Source organism: Gossypium raimondii, chromosome 4 (genome assembly GCF_025698545.1).
Source record: "Gossypium raimondii isolate GPD5lz chromosome 4, ASM2569854v1, whole genome shotgun sequence".
Classification (NCBI taxonomy): domain Eukaryota; kingdom Viridiplantae; phylum Streptophyta; class Magnoliopsida; order Malvales; family Malvaceae; genus Gossypium; species Gossypium raimondii.
This window is the reverse complement of record NC_068568.1, coordinates 7,702,159-7,727,891: the sequence shown is the minus strand read 5'-3', so window position 1 is coordinate 7,727,891 and position 25,733 is coordinate 7,702,159. Positions and strand designations below refer to the sequence as shown.

General features: G+C 34.1%; 1 protein-coding gene across 1 annotated transcript; it reads right to left on the bottom strand.

Annotated features, from left to right (window-relative positions):
• Positions 1 to 646: 646 nt before the first annotated feature.
• LOC105780464 (uncharacterized) lies at positions 647 to 5,282 on the bottom strand. The gene is made up of 4 exons (XM_012604825.2): positions 4,468 to 5,282; positions 4,183 to 4,373; positions 1,281 to 1,355; positions 647 to 1,206 (listed from the first exon to the last, which is right to left on the bottom strand). The coding sequence occupies exons 1-4, from the start codon at positions 5,156 to 5,158 to the stop codon at positions 841 to 843; spliced, it is 1,323 nt and encodes a 440-aa protein (XP_012460279.1). The 5' UTR covers positions 5,159 to 5,282; the 3' UTR covers positions 647 to 840.
• Positions 5,283 to 25,733: the final 20,451 nt, after the last annotated feature.

The window sequence follows — 25,733 nt, the reverse complement described above, 5'->3', positions numbered from 1 at the left end:
GCTTTAGCACCTAGGTATCAGGCCTTGTCCATTTATGACAAGATGTTAGCTGTGTCATTAGTAATTAAGGAATGGAATTGATATTTGGCGAGGAGACACTTAAAATCAAGATAGACCATACAAAGTTTGAAGCTTTTAGTTAGCAACCAGGCCACTACACCTTTTCAACAGTTATGGGTCACTAGAATGTTGGGGTATGATTATGAAGTGATCTATAGAAAAGGTACTACTATTACTGTGGCATATATATTGCCTAAAAACCTTAAATTCAGTAAACCACAATTGATGCAGATATCACTAGTATCGCTGATTTGCTGTCTAGAATTAAGTTGTCTTGGCAGTAGGATGCAAAGATCCAGAAGATTGTGGTTGCGTTGAGTGGGAATTTATATCCTAAATATTCTTAGGATGGCAGACTTTTGAAGGGGAATGGAAAGATTGTGGTTGGGAATGATCTGAGTTGAAATGGGAATCACTGGCTCATTTTTCATAACAAATCCATTGGGGTCATTTTGGGGTGGCAATAAAAAGATGTGAAGAATTGAGTGGGAGTTTGTGACTGGCCAAAAGAACAAACCTGAAACACAAGCATTTGACATCTAAACAGCTAAAAGACCACCTATTGACGAATCTATAAGAACGGGCATTTCATCATCTCTCTGGAGACTCTTCACAAAATATTATTGAACTGAACTACAAAAAAGTTATATGGGGTGTTTCGGATAATTAGATATCAACATCAACCCACATTCAGACTATGTTTCATGCAAAAAGAACAAAAAAAGTACATTTCTATCACCGATCTGGAAAAATGGACCTGGAGGACATGGTGTAATACGGTCATGAGGCCACACCAACATCAGCAGAGGGGTTCCCGCCATGATTGTTGTAAGCATGGCCACCACCTCCTCTGCCACCTCTGCCTCTATTGTTATAATGGTTACTAGAATAATGATTGGCAGGCTGATCATAATATTGGTTGTGCCCATTCTGGTAGGATACACCTCCCCTTCCACTGCTTCGACCTCCACGACCAACAAAATAACCCCTACGGCCACCTCTTTGGTTCTGATATGGTCTTCGAGGCACATACTGTTGTTCCTTGGATTCTCCATTATCAACCTGTAGCTTGCCATGTTCTTCTTCTTGAACTGTAATATCCTCTGCCTGATTTTCTTTCTCCAAATTATCCTGGAGAGCAGGATCCTGTAACAATATTTTAAAACAAATAAATAGAATCCTAAAGGAACAAAAATAGTGTTAAAACTAACTGAACGCACCTTCTGGAGTTCCTCCGTAGTACTAAATTGATTGTCACCAGTTTCAGTTTCTTGATAATTTGATGCGTCTTCTGCCTGCATAAAATAAGAGAATAACTTGAAAGAAAAATACCAATTGGATAATAAAACTAATAGGTGAAAAGTTCCTAATGAAATTTAAACATTTATGTTAATGCCAAGACAAATAACGTGTACTGTACCAATAACATTCCTACTTACCTAAAAAAAAGTGAAGCAATCCTAAACAAGAAAACATCAAGTTCGAAAAAGGAGAACTAAGAGTCATCACATTTCATGTCATGCAATTACTACCTATGAAGTCATTCCCACTTCACAACCATATGATAATCTGTAAGCATAAAAGCATGGTCCAACATAGCCTATTAAAACCAAGGCAGGAAGAACTACTAACTTGAGTTCTTTTATTCTCAGGACAAATTGACCTGAATCAAAGAATCATGAAATACCAAGGTACCAATCATCGAACATCACTTCAAAATTCTCAACTACACTACATTTCTAATTTCACACGGTTTATTGGGACAATCCTCTGCGCTTTTCTGCATTCCTTCTCAACAACTTGAATGCCTTTGGTGTTGTAGATTCAGTTGGGTTAGTATACCTTTAAGCCAAGGGATGAACTCATCCGACACAACCCAACCCATTATTCATTACCTTGTAGCATTGAAAAGAAATCATGGGATCAATTGCTTCAGCTAAATATGCTGCCTCACCAAAAGATTTGGCCATCTATTCTTACTGAGTCAACTGCAGATTTCACAACTATAGAAGGCAAATTTGTAAACTTCTTTTTGGAAAAAAAAAATCTAAAACAAACTTGTCCTTTTCAAGATTTGTCTTATACGAAACATGCCTTCTTAGCACCGATTTTACCTCGAACTACCAAAGCACAGCATATCTCTTGGAAAACAATTCTAAGGGACAGGATGATCACTAAGCAAAGTCATGAGTAAAAGAAATGTAAAGTATTTAAAGGGAAAATGAAAAGAATGAATTCAATCAAATATGCCATCCATTCCAACAATCAACTGAATGGAATGAATAAACTACAAGATAATAAGATTCCCACTCCTGGATTTATACATGAAACAAATAGATATAGTTCATTATGCTTTATGGTCAAGCACTCAAGCTCCACACGCAAAGAGGAATATAGTAGTACGTACAAAGAGACAATATGAATGAGCAAGAAACCCTATTGCCAAAACTTGGAGTTTGAAACATATTCAACTTGAAATTTATAAAAGAGCCAACCTTTGGATGACTTGGACATAGCACAGCCACCAATAACTTAGGTGAACCCAGCATCAATGATATTTCATAGCTACTACAAATCCTTAAATATACCATAGTTAACAGTATTGGAGCAAAATAGGCTAGTCGGTCCCAACGGCTTTTTGCTAGAGATTGAGAAACAATTTTCAAATGCAACACATACATGGTGTAAAACAACAAGGTACAAAGGGGAGTTAGGGCAACCCCTGTCAATGAAAATGGGAAATAGAAACAGCCAATGGGAAACTAACAAGATAAAACTGATCCTCAAAGGCACAAGTAGCCAAAGTTCAGAGATCAAATCAGGATTGAATAATCCCCGAGTAGAAAACCCTTCTTATCATCCTAGCCTTGGAACGTAAGCTTTTAACTAAACTTTTTAGGACTGGTTCTGAATCAAATTTGAAATAAGGAAGTAGAACATTGTAACTCTATGAATATGTATACTACTTCTGTGCACTAATAAAAAACTATTTCATGAGATCTTTTAGCCATTCTGCCTGCAAGGTTGTTAACTAGCTCAATCTTAGGTAATTTATACATTCTGTACCAACATTTTACAAATCTTGCCTCCCCAACCCCAATACTTTCTCCTGTACCTCCATCTACAAATAGTTCCTGTTTAGCTGTCTTAGACTTGGTTTCATTCAACAATAAAAGAAACTTGCTTAAACAACCTCATTCCTTCCAAGAAAAAAGGAGGACACTATACAAGGTAGATTTGCTAATACACTAGAAACATTTGTGTATGTCTTATTCATAAGAAAAAGAAGACTAGACAGAGTTCACAATGTTGATGTCTAAAAAATCTAGCAACCAATATGAGTTATTAATATTTTCCTCCAATTGCAAAGCATAAACGATTTATAATTTCATATAATACCAAAATAACAATGATATTAACCAACACATAAGGATCTACAGCAAGCACGATTATTCACTGTTTCAAAAATTTTATGTCCTGTTGCACACAGGGGTAAAAATTCTTTCTGAAGCATAGAAACACAGCCCCTCACTGTTTCAACGTGTATTTGCTATGGCACACAAGTACAATACTTCTTTCTGGACATAATGGCTAAATTCAAATTTAATGAACTCATATTTAAACAACATTTTGTGCATAAAGGAATATAGATTGAGGGTCTAATTCTATTTGCAGGCTACAGATACAGAAACAAATAAAATTGATGTTGGATAGACAATTAGAAAATCCAAAATGCTATGAAGGAAATTAAACTCTCTAATCCCGCTGCAGTAACTCTTAACTTCACAATATACAAAAATTAACAAATAATTTAGTGGGTTGCTGGCATAATAAACTTTGTTTCTCCAACTTTCGTTTGCAATTAACTTATATTTTAAGAAACTCTAAGAATTCTCTGATGTTCTTTTCCCCTCTCTAGGTTATATAGCTGAAAACCAAGACCTCAATGTATTTGCATCAAACAAAACAAATTAACAATCATTTCGGTAATGATAACTGTACAGAACAAAAGGGAAACCAAAGTTTTTATACTAAAACATATATCAGAAACAAAATGCAAAAGTCAAATACACTAACCAAACACCCCACTCCTTTTATTTTGAACTAAAACAAAGTTAATACCTTCTGCTGGTACTGCCCAACCGAATCTTCCACCTGAACAGGCACGGAAATGGGCACAGCGTGCACCGGAACCTGGAAAGAAGTATAAGTCCCAGCAGCAGCAGCCACTTCAGCAGGATCCTTTATCTCCGGTGTGGTTGTAAAATAATCCAAAGCCATAATCTTGTTAAGCCTCTCTCTCAACCCAGCATCTGCAGCAAAGAACTCTCAAATCAGAAAAGCTAGAAATTGAACAATAAGTACATAATTATAAGAGCTACGAAAATGATTAGAGTGGATGAATACATGAAACGTCGGCATTGGGGTCAACCGGCTGGTCAGAGTTAGAAAGCCAAAGCATAGCATGCTGGATACAACGGTGCAAAGCGTTCTTATGAGACAAACTGGAATCAGCAGGCCGCGAAGTCAATAGTCCACTCAGCGTCGAAATCAAATCCAAATCTTTCTCGTTAAGCAGATCGGTAGCGTCGTCGGTAACGTAATCGTAAGTCAAGCAGCAGCCTCTCTCGTGGGTCCTCGTCAACATGGTGGAGGTAAAATCACTCTGAGACTTGACATCGAACAACGACCCGAAATAGAGAAGATTGAGGAGATCCTCAATGGCATGATCGGGGACATTGGGTAGTTGTTCTTGGGGTTCAGTCTTGTCAGGTTGGGCTTGAGAGGTTGTTTCTGATGATGAAACGGTTTGACGCTGTAAGGCGAGTGAGATTTCTTCGGAGACAGCGGAAGAAAGAGGCTGGCGAAGCTTCTCGAGTTCATCGATAAGGGCAGAGACGGTGGGTTTGGAACGGAGGACATCGTCTTGTTCTTTGTTCAAAGTTTTTCCTTGGGAGACGGATTCTTCCATTTGGAGAATGCGGTTGTATTTCTTGCGTAGGGCACGGAGGCGTTTGTTGATGAAGCTAAGGACGGGGCCGTTCGAAACTGTGGCTAGAGAGTCGGAGGAAATAGTTGCTGCTTCGGCCGCCGCCATTGCAGGATTGGTGTTGGTAGCGGTGGGTGATAAAGAGTTTAGAGAGAGCACCACAGGGGAGGGGTGGTAGTGATGGTGGTGGAGCGGCAGGATGGGGTACTTTTGGAAAGGAAGCAAGTTAAACGGACCTTTTTATTTGAATATATATATCTTTTAAGCTTAACTATACTCCATTTTCCATTATGATATATTAAATTTATGTATATAAAAATTAAATGATTTTTAAATTATTAAAATTTATATAAATTTTCTAACCTTTCATAAATAATATTGTTAAAAATTAAAAATAATATGAATATTTAATTTTTATAAAGATAATTCAAATTCAAATTAATATAAATAATTTTAGGGTTACCCATAAAAAAGTTAGAATATAAATTAAAGATTAAAAGAAAAATATATATTTATATTTTTTTCATAATCTATGATTAAATAAATTATAGCGGAGATTATTGACATGTATGATTGAAATAATATTTATTTTAAACTTTAGTCAATAAAGACACCTGACAAATGATTAGCTTGCCAAATGACCTTTTCTTAACCATGCCACATTGGAACGCTTTCTTTAATTGTAACTTTAAATTGTTATAGTATATATATTACACCTGTTTATAGATTGAGCCACCCGGCTCGACTCGAAAGCCCACCCAAAAGATGAGAGGATTTGGACAAAAATATAAGCTCGAAAAATATGTTTAGACAAATATAAGACCCGTTTTAAAAATGGGCCGGGCATCAGGTAAGACGTTTTTGGCTCGAGCCCAGCCTGAATTCACTAAATGTCAAAAAAAAAAATCTGCTATTTTTTTGTTATTTTAGTGATATTTTCTTGTTGTTTTCTCCCTATTTTGCTACCATTTTACTATTATATTGCTACTAGTTTGTTGTTATTGTTTGGATATTGTATAACACTTATTTTATTGTTAATTTTGTTATTATTTTAAAGACATTTTATTGTTAAGTTGCATCTATCTTAGTATTATTTAAGTATATATATTTTTTAAAATTTATTTTCTATTTGTTCAAAATATTTATTTTAATATTTTTAGTATTTTTGATGTATTATATATATATTTAAAAAATTATGTAAAAAAATATAATATAAAAAATTTGAATATAGGTGGGCTCAACCCGAACTTGGCATGGCCCCATGATCGCCTCTAATATATATATATATATATATATATAATTTATTGTGTCACCAATTTAAATATTACTATGATTAAGTTTTTTTATCTTATATAAAAATATAAAAAAGATAAAAAAAAAACACCCTTACAATAACATAACTTATTTTGCATATAAAAAAATATTTTAATAATTCATCGTTGATTAACTCTTAACATCAACTCAGTAAAAGGTTTAAATATAAGTACAAATAAATTTTTTTGTCCACTTTAACATTTGAACTATCCTCTTCATTTCAATTTACTTCAAAATAAAAAATTCAATAAAAATATGACACGCGGTGATGTTTTTATTAGATTCCAATAATTTTTGAATAAAATAAGATGAAAATGATATTTTAGATATTGAAATAAAAAAAATTTTAAATACTAAAATAAGAAGAAAAAAAAAAACTTAAAGGCCCTTTGTCACCATATATTTTTGTCATGGGTATAGAGCGCTTGGGACGTAAGATTGATGAAGCAGTTTAAAGAGGGCTTTGGCGTCCTTTTCGCTTTGTAAGAAATTTGTTCTGTATTTTCCTTTTTTCCTTTGCAAATGATTTATTGTTGATTTGTGAGGTTAGCCTTCACAATGCGTTAGTCGTCGAGGACATTCTTCAGGAGTTCTGTCGTTTTTTTGGGCACCGTGTGAATGCTAGGAAATCAAAAATATTTTTTGCCCTTAAGACCCATACTGTGATCGTGAGGAGATTAGTTGTTGGCTTAGTTTTCAACTATCATAGGTGTTGAATTCACCAAAAGTAATATTGGTATACTTTAACAGTAAATAAATAGTAGTATAGGGAGTGTGATCGATTCCACAAAGACTAGGATATTTAAAATTATCGTTTCGATTTAATCAAGTTGCGCGTCTAGACAGCTGTTGTGCCCACGACGTCTGACGGTCTGTGCAAAAATAAAAAGAGGAATTTAAATCTAATAAAAGTAAAAATAATAGAAGTAGTTGAAATCAAAATAACAGTGAAAATAGACAGAAACAAAATAAAATTAAATAAATCGAGGTTCGATTTTGTCTTGGTTCTGAACCGATCATTGATAACAAATCTTCTCTTTCAACCAATAAGTTAGTTATAATGACCAAGGATGCCTCAAACCACCAACCCTTCCGTATGTAGATTAATTGCGAGAACACCCAACAACTAACTCTTACCAAATGAACAACCACGAAACACGCATCCATGATTTTGCTCTTTGGTAGTCCAGTGCTTGTTTTTTTTTAGTTTTTTGTCAAAAATTAAAAAACTTATCTAGAGTGTCACTAAATCTTTTTATGCGAAAAAGGATGAGAACCCAAGCATCTCACCCCGATTACTCGATCCATCACATCACTAAACGGCTACTAGCTCTACTCATAATTATTGAGATTAGTGGAGTAAACGAATAACTTAGAATTTTGCTCGATCTTTTGACGCGAAGACAAATGACAACCAAAGTTCCTAATTCCGGTTACTCAATTGATTACGATTCGAAGACTTTACTCATAATCTAAATAACTAGTGAAGTATTTATTGACATTTTTTCCTTTTTATTTTAATTATAAATTTTCAATCGTTTTCCTACACAAGATAAAACAAAAGAATATTTATGGCAAAAAGAATTCATGCAAATAAAGTATCTTAATCAATTTTAACACAAAACAACATCGTAAAGTATTCAATTTCGTACAATTTTTCTCAAATAATTAAGTGAATTTAAGTGTTTTCTTGTTAGAATTAAATGATAGAATCAAAATTTTCCTAGTGTTTAAATGTTTAAAGAATTGAGTAGTTGAATTTTTTTCAAATTAAAGTAGCATGCAAGGGTGAAAACACAATTAATACTTAGGACAAAGTAAACAACAACACAATTTACCACAAATAATTAAAAAATATATAAATTAACAATTCAGTTCAAACTCTCCCCCACTTAATCCATACATTGCCCTCAGTGTATCACAATAAAATTAAATGAATGAATTAAGTATAAAGAGGAAGCTTCTCTACGGCTGTGCAATGCGATAAGGCGTTGATGTAAGGGACCACAAGAGTCCAATCCTATTGAAGAAAAATAAAATAAATTAGAAATAACTAGAATCAAAAATAAAAATAAAGAGAAAGAAAATTACTAAAACAAATAAGAAAATAAAATAAAATTGGGTTGCCTCCCAAAAAGCGCATTTGTTTAATGTCATTTGCTCGACAATTTTCATTGTTCGACTCAAGGCAGATATTTAGTTTGAATTTCTTCCACATCTTGAGGCGGAAGCTTTCAATGGTCTCCTGATAAGAGGTAGTTGAGGAGACCAAGACGATCAAATAGCGGTTTTGATTCCCACATCAGTGCTTACAAAATAGGCGGCCAAAGTTCAAAATAAACGGGTGTTAGTTTCGTAATATTGACGCCTTCCTTTAGAGGCTTTAGTACCTCTGTCTTTTGCATTAAGTCCTACAATTTTTCTTCAACCATAAGATGTTCTCCAAGTTGACTCAATTTTCCTCATTGGCATTCCTGCAAGGCAATAGCATTGATTAGGTTTCATCGTTTATGTCCAAAAAATCTTGTGTCATAGAATCAATCTTATCCTCACTGCATACCTCAAACACTTTATTAGGATGTTCTAACGAATCATAAAAATTAAATTTAATAACCTTAGCATTAAACTCCATAGTAAATGTACCATTAAAAAAGTTTATATGGGTTCTTGCAATGCTAATGAACAATCGTCCCAATAGAATGTCGGAAGCATCATATCCAAAGAGTCGTCATCCTCCCTATATACAACATAGAAATTTGTAGGAAATATTAAGTCATTAACCTTAACCAAAACATTTTCCAAAATTTCATCTAGGTATCCGCCAATTGGAGGCTAATCTTATTCACAATTTTTATTTGAATGGGGCTCTAGAACTGTTCCGCTTTTATGAGTCATAAAACTCATGTTTTGGCCCAGCTTAAGCTTTATTTGGATTGACAAATTCTCTTGGGAGTCACATTCACCCATTAAGGTAGCAAGCTGAATTATTAGGTTCTTTAGTTTCGCCATTCTTGCCTTTCTTTCTTGATGGAATTCAAGAGTGTCAGCGATTAAAGCATTGACGAGTTTTTCTAAAGACATACCTGAAAACTATGATTGTTGCATTTGTGGACTAGGTTGATAATATGGATCGAATTGAAGTCTCAATCCATAGCCTAAATCAGAGTGACCTCTCCACTCATAATTGTATGCCTTGAAGAATGAGTCGTATCGCCCTTGAGGTGGGCCATGAAAACTTCCTATGATGCTATAATGCTAAATTATCTTGGATAATAATCCTCCCAGAAAGGACACGCCTCTGCCGCATGGCTAGGTGTAGTACATATACCACATACTGTGGTCGACATTGTATTTCCTGCACGAATGCGATTAACAATATTAGCAACATCATTAAAATTACTTTCCATAGAAGATATATTTACCTCTTGTGCTCTTATTGGGTAATTAGACATAAACCCAAACAATTAATAATTTCTGGCTATAGCAAAGTACATTTGAATGTTCATAATTTTTTTCACAACCACTCTTCTCTACTTCTAGATTGTGCTCAAGTGGTTAGTATGTCCAGATTTGGTAAAAAAAAGCACAAAATAGCCCGCAATGAAATGAAATGAAATTAATCGATATGATGAAATTCCTGCTTCAAGCTCGATTTTGCTCCAATTTTGAAATGATCCTTGATAACAAATCTTCCCGTTCAATTGATAAATTAGTTATAGTGATTGAGGACACCTCAGACCATCAACCCTTCTGTGTGTAAATTAATTGTAAGAATGCCCAACAACTAATCCTTACCAAAGGAACAACCATGCTTACCTAAGGAACAACCACGAAACATGCGTCCACGATTTAGCTCTTAGGTAGCCTTACGAACTATAAGGGCCCAACTCGAACCAATGACTTCAACCGCGTGGGTTGCTTATATTCGATTGCTATTTTCCTTGATGGATCCAACCAACTACTTAATTAGACACGTCAATGTGTTCTTCGGTAGACCAAATATAGCAGACAATCGATTTGGTACTTCCGACTGTACATCTATAAATATCGAATCAACGAGTTGTTTTTGACTTGATCCCAATTCAACTTTGTGAGACAATAATGTCTATCTCCTAAACCAGAAAAACAACAAATACCATAATGAAGATTTTTAAGTGTGGGTTTAGATCTCACAGCTCTCTACTGAATTGTTTATCGACCTAAAGCTAGAGGGAAACTTAGCTCCTAACTACTCAACAAAATTTAAAAAAAAAATATTAATTAAAACTAAAAAAATAAAATTGAAAAGAAAATGCGCAATGTTGTGCAGGCCAAAGAAAGGCAAAAACAAAATGAAGAAATTGGAATTGAAATTCAATTTAAAGTAAAGGGGCTCCCCGCTTAGACCTGATCATGGGTTGGGTCACTCGGCTCGGCCTGAAGGCCCGCTCGAAATGTGGGAGGGTTCGGGCAAAAATATAGGCCCGAAAAATGGGCTTGGACAAAAAAATAAGACCCGTTTAAAAAATGGGTCGAGCCTCGGGTAAGGCATTTTTGGCCCGGGCTAAGCTTGGCCCGGCCCGAATTCACTAAAGGACAAAAAAAATTTGTTTTTTTTTTTGTTTTTGAATGTTATTTTCTTGTTGTTTTCTCCCTATTTTGCTACCATTTTACTATTATGTTGCTACTATTTTGTTGTTATTGTTTGGATATTGTGTAAAACTTATTTTATTGTTAATTTTGTTATTATTTTAAAGGCATTTGTTAATTTTGTTATTATAGACATTTGCTTATTAAGTTGCATTTATCTTTGTGTTATTTAAGTCTACATATTTTTTAAAATTTATTTTTAATTTGTTGGGAAATATTTATTTTGACGTTTTTAATATTTTTGATGTATTATATATATTTAAAAATTATATAAAAATAATATAAAAAATTAATACGGGTGGGCCGAGTCGGGCCTGGGTTTTAACATTTTTATCTGGGTCGGGCTTGGGCAAAATTTTAGGCCTATTTTTTGGGCCATGATGGACCTAAATTTTTAGTTAATCCCGGCCCGGCCCGACCCATGAGCACCTTTACCCCCACTTCTTCTACCCGCATATATATATAATATATAATATAATATAAAAATCCAAATTTATACTTAAAATCATCAATCTAATATTGTGGAGTTATCTAAAAATAAAATAAAGAAAATGAAAGATAAAATATTAAAATATGAAAATATTATCCCAAAGATAAAATACAAGAAATAAAATATTTTTCTAATGAAAAATTAAGAAGATTGGTTTTACAAATAAATTCCAAAATAAAAGTTTCTAAAATAAATCATTATACATAAATTTTAGGACAGTCTGCATCTTCAACTACTTTGACTTTTCGAATTTTACTTTTGCACCTAATAAAAATTTAAATATTAAAATCAAAATTAATGACATTTCATTCAATAATTTATCAAAATTAAGTATAATAAACTCTTAAAAAGCGTATTATCAGTGGACGATTTGGGCATTTATTGCGGGTGTCGCTTTTTCACAAACTGGTTGGTCGTGGTACGTACCAGTTCGTGATTGATAAGGTGCGCCAATGCAAGTTTGCTTTATACGGCTGGAAGACTCACTCTGGCTAAGTCTATCATTCTAGCTATTCCAAATTACTTTATGCAGAAATATTTGTTGCTTCTTTGGGTCTGTAAGGAGATTGAGAAGATAGTCCAGGATTTCATTTGGGGCACGATGAATGGGACTAAGCGTGTGAATCTAGTGAGTTGGGAAGCTTGTTGTCAACCTTTGAAAAATGGTGGCTTGGGGATTCGGAATCTAGTTAGTCAGAATAAGGCATTTTTTATGAAGCTTGGGTATGTTTTGATTTTGAAAACCGAGGCCCTTCGGGTTCGATTGTTACGAAAGAAGTATGAAGTTCATGACTTGGTCCCACGAACATTGATAAATTGAGAAGCTACCATGTTTGGTGATCACTTTTACGAGTGTGGAAGGAGGTGTACGACAGTGTCATTTGATTGGTGGGTAATGGTCGCACTTGTTGTTTCTAGTTGGATAGATGGATCATTAATTTTGATTCGCTTGTTAACTATGTTGAGGGTCAGGTTAGTAGGGTGAATGATACCACAGTTGCTGACATGGTGGGCGTAGATGGTAAGTGGTGGATAGATATGCTCTTACGTATTTTGGGGCGAAACATACTTGATCGAGTACAGGTATGTTCGGTGTCGTCTGATGTATTTGGAGGAGATATGTTTAGTTAGGGCAATACCACATTGGGGCAATTCTTTTGACCTCACTCATATTAGGCCTTTGCTAATAACAACTAGAGGATAGACCGATTTGGAAGTAAGTTTGGAAACTGGCTGTGCCGCAATGAGTGCATTAGTTTATATGGTTAGTGTTGTGAGGGAGAATCCTTATTAATGAGGAGTGTCATCATTTGGGGTTGACGGATAACCCATACTGTAGCCTACGCTAACAGTCTGTTGAGTCGGTATTGCATGCCATTCGTGACTACAAGTCTGCTAGGGTGGTTTGGCGTTTGGTTGTCCCGGTTGATTAGCTCAACATGTTTTTTACTAGGCCAACAGCTTGCTTGGATAGAGAAGAACATTAGTGAAGCTGCTCACATTGTTTCCCATGATGTCTTGTGGGGGGTATTTATTTGGAATAATGATGTGGCAGATTTGGAAGAGGCGAAATAGGTGTATTTTTTAGAATGAAACCAAGTTAGAGTCTGTGGTTGTTAGGCATTGCTGTGTGGAGGTAATGTCTTATGGGGTGGCCATGGTACAAGTTAAACCTATTGGTGGGGACGTGAGCGGAGCTAGTTGGTGTGTGCTGCCGAGCGGTTGGGTCAAGGTGAATGTTGATGCCGCTTCAAGTGCGACTGCTGTAGGGGACTGATTCGGGACTTTTAGGGAATTGGTTGTCTGGGTTTGAGCAAAGCAGTAGATATATCCTTGTATTATGGGCGGAGCTTTAGGCCATGCTTGATGGCCTACGAGTAGCAAGGGGTAAAGGGTACCATTGAGTGATCTTGGAGAGTGATAATTTGGAAGCTACACGGGTGATAACAAATGATTCTGTTGGTGTCACTGCTTGTAGCTTGGTGCGACATAGTCAAGGTTTGTTGGCATTGCAATGGGAGGTGTTGGTGTGGCATATTGATTGTGGAAGTAACACGGCTGCAGACTATGTGGCCAAGGCATTCCGCAGAAAAGGCATTGTCTTTCAGCAGTTTGACAATCCGATACCAGGGTGTTGGGCTATCCTAGCTCGAGATATAAGGTGTAGCCGTATGTAGTGGTGTTGCTACTTGTTTCATAAAAAAAAAAGTATAACTTGAAAGCCAAATCATAACTTCAACACTAATTTTTAGTTCTTCAAATATGTAAATGAGAATATTATTTACCTAATGTAATCACTGAATTTTGTCCGGCTCGATTTCGTGTTTTTTTTAAAAAAAAATTTTCAAAAAAATACAAAAAATAAAAAATTGCATTTTGACCCCTAAAATTTTTTAAAATTATATTTTAACCCCTAAACTTGTTTGAAATTACATTTTAACCCATAAAATTTTTTAAATTACGTTTTGACCCCAAAATTTTCTTAAAATTACGTTTAGACCCCAGAAATTTTACTACAATTGCAATTTAGTCCTTATGGCAGCAACTTGCACACCTACCCCCGTGATTTTCGGCCACCGGCCTAAGGCATGGCCTCCCTCTCCCCTAGCCACCTAATCCCTGCAAAAAGGAAGAAAAAACAGCTATAAATGGGTTTAAAAACCCCAAAATCGGAAGACCCACAAAAAAAATAAAAAAGAACTTGCGAAAAAGAGAAAAAAGAAGAGAAAAAAGAGAGAAAGAGAGGAGAAAGGAGAAGAAGAGGAGAGGGTCCGACGGCATCATCGATGGAGATGACGGCGGCGGCATGAACGGCGGCGAGTGGTGGCGGCGCAACTAGGGTTTGAGGAAGAAGAAGAAGAAGAAAATTTTTTTAATAGTCGGGTCGACCCGACCCAGAACCGACCCGGACAGCAGCTCCAGCCAGCAGCAAGCAGTGGCCCAAGGAGTAGCCCAAAAAAGAAAAACGAAAAAGAAAGCAAAAAAAGAAAGAAAAGCAGGCCATTTTTTGGGCAGCCTAGCAGGCCCATTTGCGCACCAGCCCAAGCCCAGCGCAGCCCAGCAGCAGCACCAGCAAGCCAGGCCCACACGCACCAGCCCAGCAGAAGCAGGCCCAGCAGGCCGGCCCAGTGGAGAAAAAAAAAGAGAAGAAAAAAAAAAGAAGAAAAAAAGGGAGTTTCAATTTGCGTCACTTTTATTTCACTTTTACTTTAATGTCCGTTTTTTTTATGCTATTTCGTTTTAATATTATTAGTGCTTTATCCATTTTTTGTATTTATATTTTTAATTTAATTTAATTTAATTTAATTTTAAATAATTTTAATAAATAATGCAACGAATCGATTTAACATAAAATCGTTGATTTTATCGCTATGTTGGGTGAATATCACCGGTTTGTGTTAAAATCGATACGCCCTTTTAAAAACGAAAATATTCAAAAAAATTCGTATTTTAAAAGAAAACCTCCGGTTTCGAAATTTTCGTGTCTTCAAAAAATTTTCTCGTGTTTTCAAAAATAAGACAACGAATCGATTTAATACTAATTCGTTGATTTCATTGCTATGTTGAGTGAATATCACCGATTCGTGTTAAATACGATACGTGCTTAATAAAAAATCAAAAAATTTGTGCAAAAAAAAAATCCAGTGTTTTTAAAAAAAAATTCCATTTTCCAAAATTTTTCGTGTCTTCTAAAAATTTCCGTGTTTCAAAAATTTTCTTGTTTTCAAAAATTTCTGTGTTTCAAAAATTTTCGTGTTTTCAAAATATTGCGTGTTTCAAAAATATTGATGTTTTCAAAAATTCCGGTGTTTCAAAAAATTCCCGTGTTTTAAAAAATTCCGTGTTTTCAAAATTTTCGTGTTTTCAAAATTTTTCGTATTTCAAAAATCCTCGTGTTTTCAAAAATTTCGGTGTTTTAAAAATTTTCGTGTTTTCAAAAAAAAAATCTCGTGTTTCATAAATTTTTGTTTTTTTTTAAAAAATATTATGTCTTGAAATTCTCGTGTTTTCAAAACAAGAAATTCTCATGTTTCAATTGGATCACGATTAAATATTAAATTGAACTCGTATTTTTGAAAATTAAGACAACACGTGTTTAACGAGATACCAATTTTGGGCGTCGCGAGGGTGCTAATACCTTCCTCGTGCGTAACCGACTCCCGAACTCTAATTTTCTCTGGATTTTCACGTAGACCAAAAATTACATCTTTTTTAGAAAAATTTAAAAAATAATTTTTTCTTCTAAAAAGAGAATTTATTAGGTGTCCGATCACACCTAGAAAAAAAGATCGGTGGCGACTCCCTTTTTAAATAAACCGAGATTCTGTTTTCAAATTTTCAATAATTACTTCGACTAGCGCCCATGTCGAAATTTTTAGGTCGCTACACCTAATTTTAGATTGAAGAGTGAAAACACCGTGCACAAGTGAGGTTTTGAGAGAATATTATTATAGTCGTTGTTTTTTTTTTTGTTCTTAATACATCATTTAGTACTTCAATTTAGTGTGTTCTTTTTAGTGAATGTATTCAGTAAATCTTTTTGTTATAAGAATTGAATCAAATTAATTTTATTATTATAATTAAATGTAACAATTTAGTCATTGCAATACTAAAAGTACGTAATTCACAAAATGAAAGTACTAGTATTGATACCCAAGTGATAATGTTCCTATTCTAAAAACCATATTATCTGTCACTTACCTTGCCCATAATTTATATTATTGGTATTACAAAATATTGAATAAATAAAATCTATAAATTTCTTTGATAGAAGATAATTTTATTTTAATGTAATATAGTAATTATTTCCTAAATTTTACATCATTTTGAAAAATATTTTATTGCTCTATTAACTATTAAAATTTTAAATATATAAAATTATTAAATATATTTAAAATGAAAGATAAAGTAAGTATCATTCAATAAAATTTTAAATAATAAAAATTAAATCTCAATTTTCTCAAAAAAATCATCAACTTATTCATCAATCATTTATTTTATTTCAATTTCTTAATATATATTTTCTAAAATTTCCATGTTTCTTTTCGGTAAATATGATAAAATACTATTAATATAATATTTAAATTAGAAATTATAAATAATTATAACTAGTTTCACATTTACAAAATTACTTTAGATATAATTATACGACATTAAAAAATATAAAAAACTTTTCATTTAATAAAAAGTTTATCTTTGAATAGATAAAACGATTTGCACATTTTTTTACTATGGATATTAAAAGTACAACGCCTATTATCTAAGTGTGTATATAGTTTTTATTGTCACTTTTTAGTAAATGTGATATAGTATTATTAATATAATGTTTGAAGTAAAAATAATTATACATATTAAAAATTACTTTAGATATAATTCTACAAAAGAAAAAAATTATTAGCCGCTAATAACATTAAAATAAATAAAAAAGTTTATCTTAAGTAGATAACTCAAAATATTTTCACATTGAATATTTTTAGAATATTTTATATATTTTGTTTATCTTTTAATACATTAATTATGTAAAATTAAACTTTATATTAAAAGAAAAGTGATAAGGTTAGGGTAAAATAAATTATTTGTTTAATTGTAAATGGGTTATTAGGTGTGATATAATTTGGGTTGGGTTGTGTGTATTGGATTATAGTTATTAGGTTCCAAGGAGCAATCCCAAACAAAGTCTCCCATGCATGCCAAAACAATTCATGTTAAGCTTATCATCACTATTATTAACTAGCCATTTACTAAGTGGAAGGGAGAAGAAGAAATCTTATACCTCTCGCACTCCCACAATCCCTAAGAGCATGGAGGTTAGTTTCCGTAGCCGCTCCACATAAGTAGCAAGAGGCGGTCCGTCAACGTTTGAAGTTAATCAGTAGTCTCTCCCTCATTGTTCGCCAAAGAAATTGACGCACCTGTTGCGGTCCCTTTAGTTTTCAAATCTTTTGGTGACAAATGCACTTTAGAAATATATTTATATGCCTCGGGTACTAAGAGTTTGCCTAAGTAGCTTCATGCCTTATACTAACATCTACCCTCATATGCTCTTAGGTGGATTTACCGAAGCAATCCTTAGTAAAGTGGTTCGGTCCAAGGATTTTGTAAATAGATCCCATCTCCACCTTTTAGGCTTATCAACCATTTCAGGAACTAGAGTACTTTCGAAAAGTGGCCCTAATTTTGGAACCAAGGATCAACTCGAAATCTCACTCGTGTACCATCCCCTAACTCCCAACACATATTCTCTCTAATGTTCGCCTAAACCTTCGAGTAGGAACACTATACATAGGAGCAATTACATCTCATCAAGTTGCTAGGGAAATTTTTATATATATACATATATTATATTTAGACCTTAAGACTAGTACCCAATGAGCATCATGGTTGGCCATAAAGTTGAATCCCGTTTTGTACAAGAATTGACTTTTTTTTTAGTTTCATTGCCTTAAACCGAGACCCCATGCATTTGTGGTTGACAACGAGACTGCCAATCCACCAAAGAATTCTTCTTATGCCATTTGATGACTCCCACACAAAGTTACGGCTATTTTCTCAATTTCATTGCCAACCTTGAATGAAATAATTTGGAATGGCCATCAGAACTGCTTTTGCAAGCGTTAAACACCCTGCCATAGACAAAAGACTAGCATCATATCTATTCAACCTATTTCGAACCTTATCAATGATAAACATATATGTACTTCTTGTCACTCTTTGATGAAACAAAGGCGCTCCCAAATACATACCCAAATTTTTGACTTGAAACCCAAAAAACTACTAATATAAGCTGTAGTAGTTTTGGATGACAAGAAAATCTTTGTTTTCTAAGCACTGATCTTGTAGCCTGAATAGAATGTGAAATGCTCAAGAATCTTTTTCACCATCTTTTCTTGACAACATCCGCTGCACAGAATAAGACTAAGTCATCAACAAAAAAAAAAAAAAAGTGAGATACTTAACCATCCTTGGCTAGTTTGATCGGCTTCCATGCCTTTCCCTTAATTGCGTCCTCAATCAGATGACCTAATTTCTGATAGTATATATGTCCTAGTAGCAATTGGATTACACTTGGGACATATGAGTTAAAGCAAAAGCACATACTTAGTGAGTGGTATTGCAAAAGTTTTCCTTTGGGTTAGTACGAATAACATATAAGTTGTTCAAAGTACTAATGGAAAGAAGTCCATCAAATAAATAAGGTCTTGCAAAAGGAATTGCAAATAAGTTGCAATTATGGAATCCTAGTAGTATTGCAAAAGTTTTCCTTTGTGTTAGTACGAATAACATATAAGTTGTTCAAAGTAGTCCATCAAATAAATAAGGCCTTGCAAAGGAATTGCAAATAAATTGCAATTATGGAATCCTTATGCATCAAAGCCATGTTCATGAACAATGCTTTTACTGTTCAAAGTACTAATAGAAAGAAGTCCATCAAATAAATAAGGCCTTGCAAAGGAATTGCAAATAAATTGCAATTATGGAATCCTTATGCATCAAAGCCATGTTCATGTTCAATCCGTATGCGTTGTGGCACAGTGGAAAAACAATTTCGTTGATCGCAATCAAGGATCCATGTACGAGGAACGAACTCGAGTTTGAGAAAGGTCGAAAAAATATACCTTTGATGATCTGAAAGAAACACTGGTCTGACGTTGACTCCTTTGTTTGTTCCACAAACTACGACCACAACGCAAAAGTCCTGACCTCTACGCGATCCGCATGGATGATAACGATCAAACAAACTCTAAAACTTTTTCAGAAAGATACAAATTTTGCTGCTAGTCAAAGTTTTAATTCGGGTAACCTAAAATCGAGATTAGGCATTCCTTTTATTCAAAAACTACTTTGAATGACCATTAACTGTTAAGAGGAAAATATGATACATTCCTTAAACGCGATTTTCTCTTTTATTTAAGGAGATATTACTTTAATTTAAATCCTAGCCTAATCCCTTAATTGAATTTTATTAAATACAATATTTAATAACTTCAAAAGAAATTTATAAAATTAAAATATGCACATTATTTTAATTGAATCCTCTTTATATATGCGCATCAAGTATGTAGATATATTATGATTAATTTTAACATTGTCAAATTAAATTAATTATTATAACATTTCTATAATCAATTTAATTTTTATGACATGTTAAATATAATCCCAACTTTCATCATAATTTGATCGTCCGAACTAAATGGTGTGACCCTACAGGATCCTGTAAAGTTGGCAACAACTTTAAAACAATTCTAATGTTATAAACAGTAAGTGTCATTTAGCTATGCCTCACTACTACCCAAGTCGCAAGAAGTCGTGGTTTGACATGGTCTTCTGTGATAATATTATTACGTAGTTTATCCCTTTGTTTTTTATATTTAAATTGAACACAAGTCATGGAATAGTCACTGTTGTATAGTCCAATCTCTTGTTCCTTGATTCCTGAATGGACTAAGATAAACAAATAAGTATGATATATCATAACAACTAATTTAAGAATGATCATGCATTTTTATTCTCACTCAATAAAGAGGCCTGAGATATTTCTCCCATTATGTAGGAGAGACAAATCCTATCTTGATCACTCATATCTTACCTCACAAATTGTGGCACACCTAACATCAGTCTTTATAGTACAACCTTTTACGGAAGACATTTGACTATCTCAAAGCGTATGACTTACGATATTGAAACAATGATGATTTCAAGTCTAAGGATTATGCATACAATTACCACTATGAGAAATGTTATGACTATTACATAACAATCCAAGAAACATTCTCATGGCAGGTCAGCCCAGTATGTGTTAGATCTAATGCCCGAAGTGTAGTATTTTCATCTAAGTATACTTATGATTTTTCGAACAGATTGGTTAATAAAATTATTCATGAATCACATTAATATTTTGTATTACCGCCCTCAAACGATTGTTGCACGCAAAGAAAAATGGATGTAAATGTTACTCACTGGTTGTCTAATGTTTAACTAATACTAAACGGTATTACGTGGTCAGATCGTAATACAAAAAAGATAACTTGTATTAGTAAACGAACCTAAACATGTCATTAGTCTAATTGGAAATTAGCAAACCAATTGAAAAACTAATATGTTGTCTATCAAGTCTAGTTGGGGAGATGTTTTATCTTGGCCATCAAAGTGGACGACTCCCAGAAAATAGAGACATAGATGTGACTGACCGGAGGGCTGACAGTACATCGGACATGACTTAAGCAGAATAGATCCGAAATCTGCTTATGAATTTATTTACTTGTGACGTTCATAGTGTGGCATACCTAAATCCTGAATGGATGACAAGCTATGTATATGTGACTCGTACATTTTCATGTAAGTAAAACCTAAGTTTGAATAGATAAGGACCCGAAAGCTGGTGCGTTAGGTGTACGACTTTTATAGTATGTAGTGCCATTGACAATAGTGGAATTCATAGTCTGGGACATGGGTAAATGATATCCTCCTATTGGCATTACATGGTTGATGAAAAGTAAACGTGGTTACGTGTTGTTCGTCTTTGTGATGGATGACTTGATTACTATTTGATAGTAATTGACTTTTTATGAAGAAAGATGTAATGATTACCATGAGATAAAATGAGATCATATTGGGAGAGCGGATGTTATCTCAAAGAGATTAAATATGTCCTATGAGGGTAACACACTTATGACAAGGTCATTGGACGAGTACTAAGTAGATAATTTCGTAATGGTATGTCGTTAGGGAGAGCTCAGTCACGATACTAAAGTGGAATGACTTCGTGACTAAATGAGTTTATAATTAATTGACAAAAATTGGGAACTTAATTATAAATCATTTGAGCCTTAATTACATACGTCCAATCGATCATTCTGCTAGCTTGTTGAAACTAGAAATGAATTGAGTGTTGAATAAAAAATGAACATAATGAATAAAAATGGAGAAATGAAAAACATTCAGAAATGATTATGGTTTTTTCTAAAATGGAGAGAAATGGAATCATTTGGAAATGAATGTGGTTTTCTCAAAAGTAAATAGAAATATAAATGAAAATGAGAAATGATTCATTTGCAAATGTATATGGATTACTCGAAATTATTGGAAAAATGAGTTTATGTTTTGAGTAGTTTTAAAACTCGAAAATGAAAATAAACCATTCGATTATAGTGAATAAATTGAGTTATGAAATATTGAATATATTTTCTTGAAAATTTTACCAAGGGTAAAATCGTTATAATTTTATTGTGCGTAAAATTAGGATGAGAAAATTATTTAATTGAAAAATTAATGTTTATTTTGGAAAATAGAAAAATATGTATTGGGTCAGATTAAATTATAAAGTGTTAGGTTAAAAGTCCAAAAAGCACATATAATTGGGCCCAATACAATGAGAGGCCCAAATCCCCATCATAATACATATGAAGGGAATCACACCCTATCAGATCCTCTCCCTCTCTTAGTTGGACTAAGAAGTTGTTTTTATATTTGAAATAAACCTCTACAATTCAACAAAGATTCTACCTTCTCCCTTATAAATAGATGACACCAGTAAAGCTATTAACACAACTTTGAGAGATTGTTACTCTGGCGAAAAATAGAGAGAATTTATTCTCAACTATAAAATATATTTTTCTAGATTAACAACTCTAACGGTTTCTATTAAAGAAAAGAGAATTTTCATTTTCACCATAAAAGGAAAATAAAACTTTTTCTAATTCTGTGTTTTGATTTAATTGGTTCGAGCCCACACTCGAAGCATATCTTGGTACGAGAATAGAAGAGAATATAATTTGGTTGAAAGTCGAAAAACATCAAAGATCCACTTATCCGAAAACATCAAAGATCGTTTGGTGGCCAGGAATAAAGCGTGAAATCTTAAAGTTTGTGGTGAAGTGTTTAGTGTGCTAGCAAGTGAAAGTTGAGCACCAAGTTCCATCTGGCCTGCTTCAACTAGTGATGATCCTTGAATGAAAATGGGAATGTGTTACCATGTATTTTGTATCAGGTTTGCCTTTGACATCGAGTAAGAAAGACGCGATTTGGGTAATTGTTGATAGATTAACCAAGTCTGCACATTTCATTACAGTTCAAACTGATTTTTCACTTGATAAGTTAGCTGAATTGCATGTGGCTGAAATTGTTAGACTACATAGTGTACTGATGTCTATTATTTCAAATCGTAATCTATGGTTTACTTCCAAATTTTGGGGTAAATTCCATGAAGCTTTGAGCACGAAACTAAATTTCAGTACAACATTTCATCCACAAACAGATGAACAGTCTGATAAGGTGATACAAATACTTGAAGGTATGTTTTGCTTTTGTGTTATGGAATTTAAGGGTAGCTGAAAGAAATTTTTGCCGTTAGTAAAGTTTGCATACAATAACTATCAATCGAGTATCAAAATGGCACAGTATGAAGCTTTGTACAGAAAAAATACAGAACCCCATTGTGCTGGTTTGAGTTAAGCAAAAAGAAGTTGGTAGGATCTAATTTAGTTTGTGAAATAGAAAAAAAAGTTAGAGTTATCAAGGACTATTTAAAAACTACCTCCGATCAAAAAAAGTCATATGTGAATTTAAGAAGGAAAAACATCGAGTTTTAGATTGGCGACAAGGTATTTTTGAAGGTCTCACATTGGAAGAAAGTTATGTGGTTTGGTAGAAAAGAAAAACTTAGTCCGAGATTTATAGGACCGTATAAGGTTTTTAAGCGAATTAGTCTAGTGACGTACAGATTATCTTTACGTTTAGAGCTTGAGAATATCTATAATGTCTTTCATATATCAATGTTGTGTCGATACCGTTCTGATTCGTCTCATGTGATATATTTGAGTGCAATAGAACTGCAACTTTATTTAACTTACAGTGAGGAACCAGTGAAGATTTTAGCACGAGAAGTAAAAAAACTGAGAAACAAGCAAATAGCTCTAGTAAAAGTTTTGCGGCATCGCCATGGTATTGAGGAAGATACTTGAGAAATAGAAGAAACCATAAAGTTACAATACCTAAATCTCTTTTCAAGTAAAATTTTTGAGGACGAAAATTCATAAAAAAGGAGGAGAGTTGTAACAATCCGTTTCCGTAGGTATCAAAAATGATGGTTTCGAAAGCCCGTTCTCCGATGATCAAGTCCGTAGATATTAATATTTAATAATCATTGGTTCAATTTAGTGTCATATGAAATTTTAGTTCAAAAAATTTGATTTATTAGAGAATTGATTATAGTATAAGGATGAAATCGTAAAGGTGGTAAAAGTTTACTATTATGGATTTCTTTTTAATGATAATACATTAATCAATTAGGGCCTAAAATGTCAATTTTGCCATTCTTCTCTATAGATAATGGTCGGATAAGTTTTGGCATTATTGAAAATAATGTTAATTTTATATAATAATTAGATTAGTTATAGGCCTCGTAACACCCTTAACCCTTATCCGTTGCCGGAACAGAGTTACGAAGCATTACCGGACTTTTCAAATCAAATACAAAGATTTCATATACATATCAGAAACCAATCATAAATCACTCATATTGACCCTTGTATGAGCACTCGAGGCCCACAATACGCATTAAAAATAAATTGGGACTAAACCAAAAACTCAGAGAATTTTTCGCAAAATTTCAACAATTTTCTTAGGTGTAGGGTACACACGCCTGTGTGGCCAGGCCGTGTGGCTCACACGGCCAAGAGACACTCCCGTGTCTTAGGTAGTGTGGGCAATCGATGTAAGGCACACAGCCGTGTTCCAGTTTGTGTCCATGCCCTTGTAACTCTTTGACTTGGGTCACACGACCAAGCCATACGCCCGTGTGCAAGGCCGTGTGTTATGAAATTAAGGTGTAAGGGTCACACGGCCAAGCCACACGCCCGTGTGCTAGGCCGTGTGCAAAATCTTGGGCATTCTGTTTCTCAATTTTAGAGATGCAGAGGACACACGGTCAGACCACATGCCCATGTGCTAGGCTGTGTGTCACACACGGCTGAGACACACGTTCGTGTCTCTACCCGTGTGGATGAAAATAGGTCATTTTAAGGCCACATTTCTCACTCATTCTTGATTTCAACCTAAACACCTCAAATTTCATTCTTATAGGCCATAACAATGCTTTCAAAACAACCAATTCCTAGCTCTAATATTGTCATATTTTCACATATATCCTAACATTCTAATTTACCACATTAATCAATTCACTTATATACCTATGAGTTATCCAACACCTAACTATTCCAAACACATATCTCAGACATGATTAAACCATCCATACATAAGTTGATTGAGAGTATAAACAAAATGTAATTCTTAACATTTACACAAACCGATTCACCCTATACATGCCATATAAACCATAATATGCGTTGCAAAAACTACCGAAACAAGTTGGATAGTGTGGCTTGATGTGTTGATCTGATCTCCTAACCTCATGTTAATCTATAAAGACATTAAATAACACAAGTAAGCTTAAGTGAAGCTTAGTAAATTCGATGGCTTTAAATATAAATCTTACTGAACCTACTATAACACATCAATTTAAATAAATTCATTCAATGTACATTTCCTGTCAATCACATCTTCAATCGATGAATACACTTAGCTCATACCAATACCAATAATAACAATAAGTTTTCCAATAATAATTTCATAATTTCACTTACCAATCCTTACCGAATCGAAGAATGATTTAGGGATATGAGTACATCGTATTCAGAAACCCGAAGGCTGCACAAAAGCACATAAGTGGTAAACAGAAACCCATAATGGTTGAACGAAAGCTCACAGGAGCTGAACGTCTAACACCTCTAACCCTTATTCGACGCTGAAACAGGGTTACAGAGCATTACTGGACTTACAACTTAAACAATCATACATTTCATAATCAATTATCATTCAAATCAAAAATCATTCAAATTCATTTATATAGTCCCTAATACGAGCCCTCGAGGCCCAAAATAGGCATTAAAAATTGTTCAGGACTAAACCGAGTACTCAAGAAATTTTTAGGAAAACATGTAAAATTTTCAAAGTGCAGGGGACACATGCTCGTGTCTCAGGCCGTGTGGGCATTCGAAATGGGGACACACGGTCGTGTCCCAGCCCGTGTCTGACCCCGTGTAACTCACTGACTTGGGTCACACGGCCAACCACACGCCTATGTGACAGGCTGTGTACCCTTCGAAATGGCCTCACACACCCGTGTGCCATGCTGTGTGAAAACTAGAGGGTCTACTGACTTGTGCCACACGGCCAAGCCACACGCCCGTGTGC

Excerpts from the sequence above, each read along its gene's own strand:
- LOC105780464 (XM_012604825.2), bottom strand. The coding sequence starts at position 5,158 with ATGGCGGCGGCCGAAGCAGCAACTATTTCCTCCGACTCTCTAGCCACA. Across the intron at positions 1,356-4,182 it reads TTGGGCAGTACCAGCAGAAG|GCAGAAGACGCATCAAATTA; the intron begins GTATTAACTTTG and ends TATTTTATGCAG. Across the intron at positions 1,207-1,280 it reads CTACGGAGGAACTCCAGAAG|GATCCTGCTCTCCAGGATAA; the intron begins GTGCGTTCAGTT and ends ATATTGTTACAG.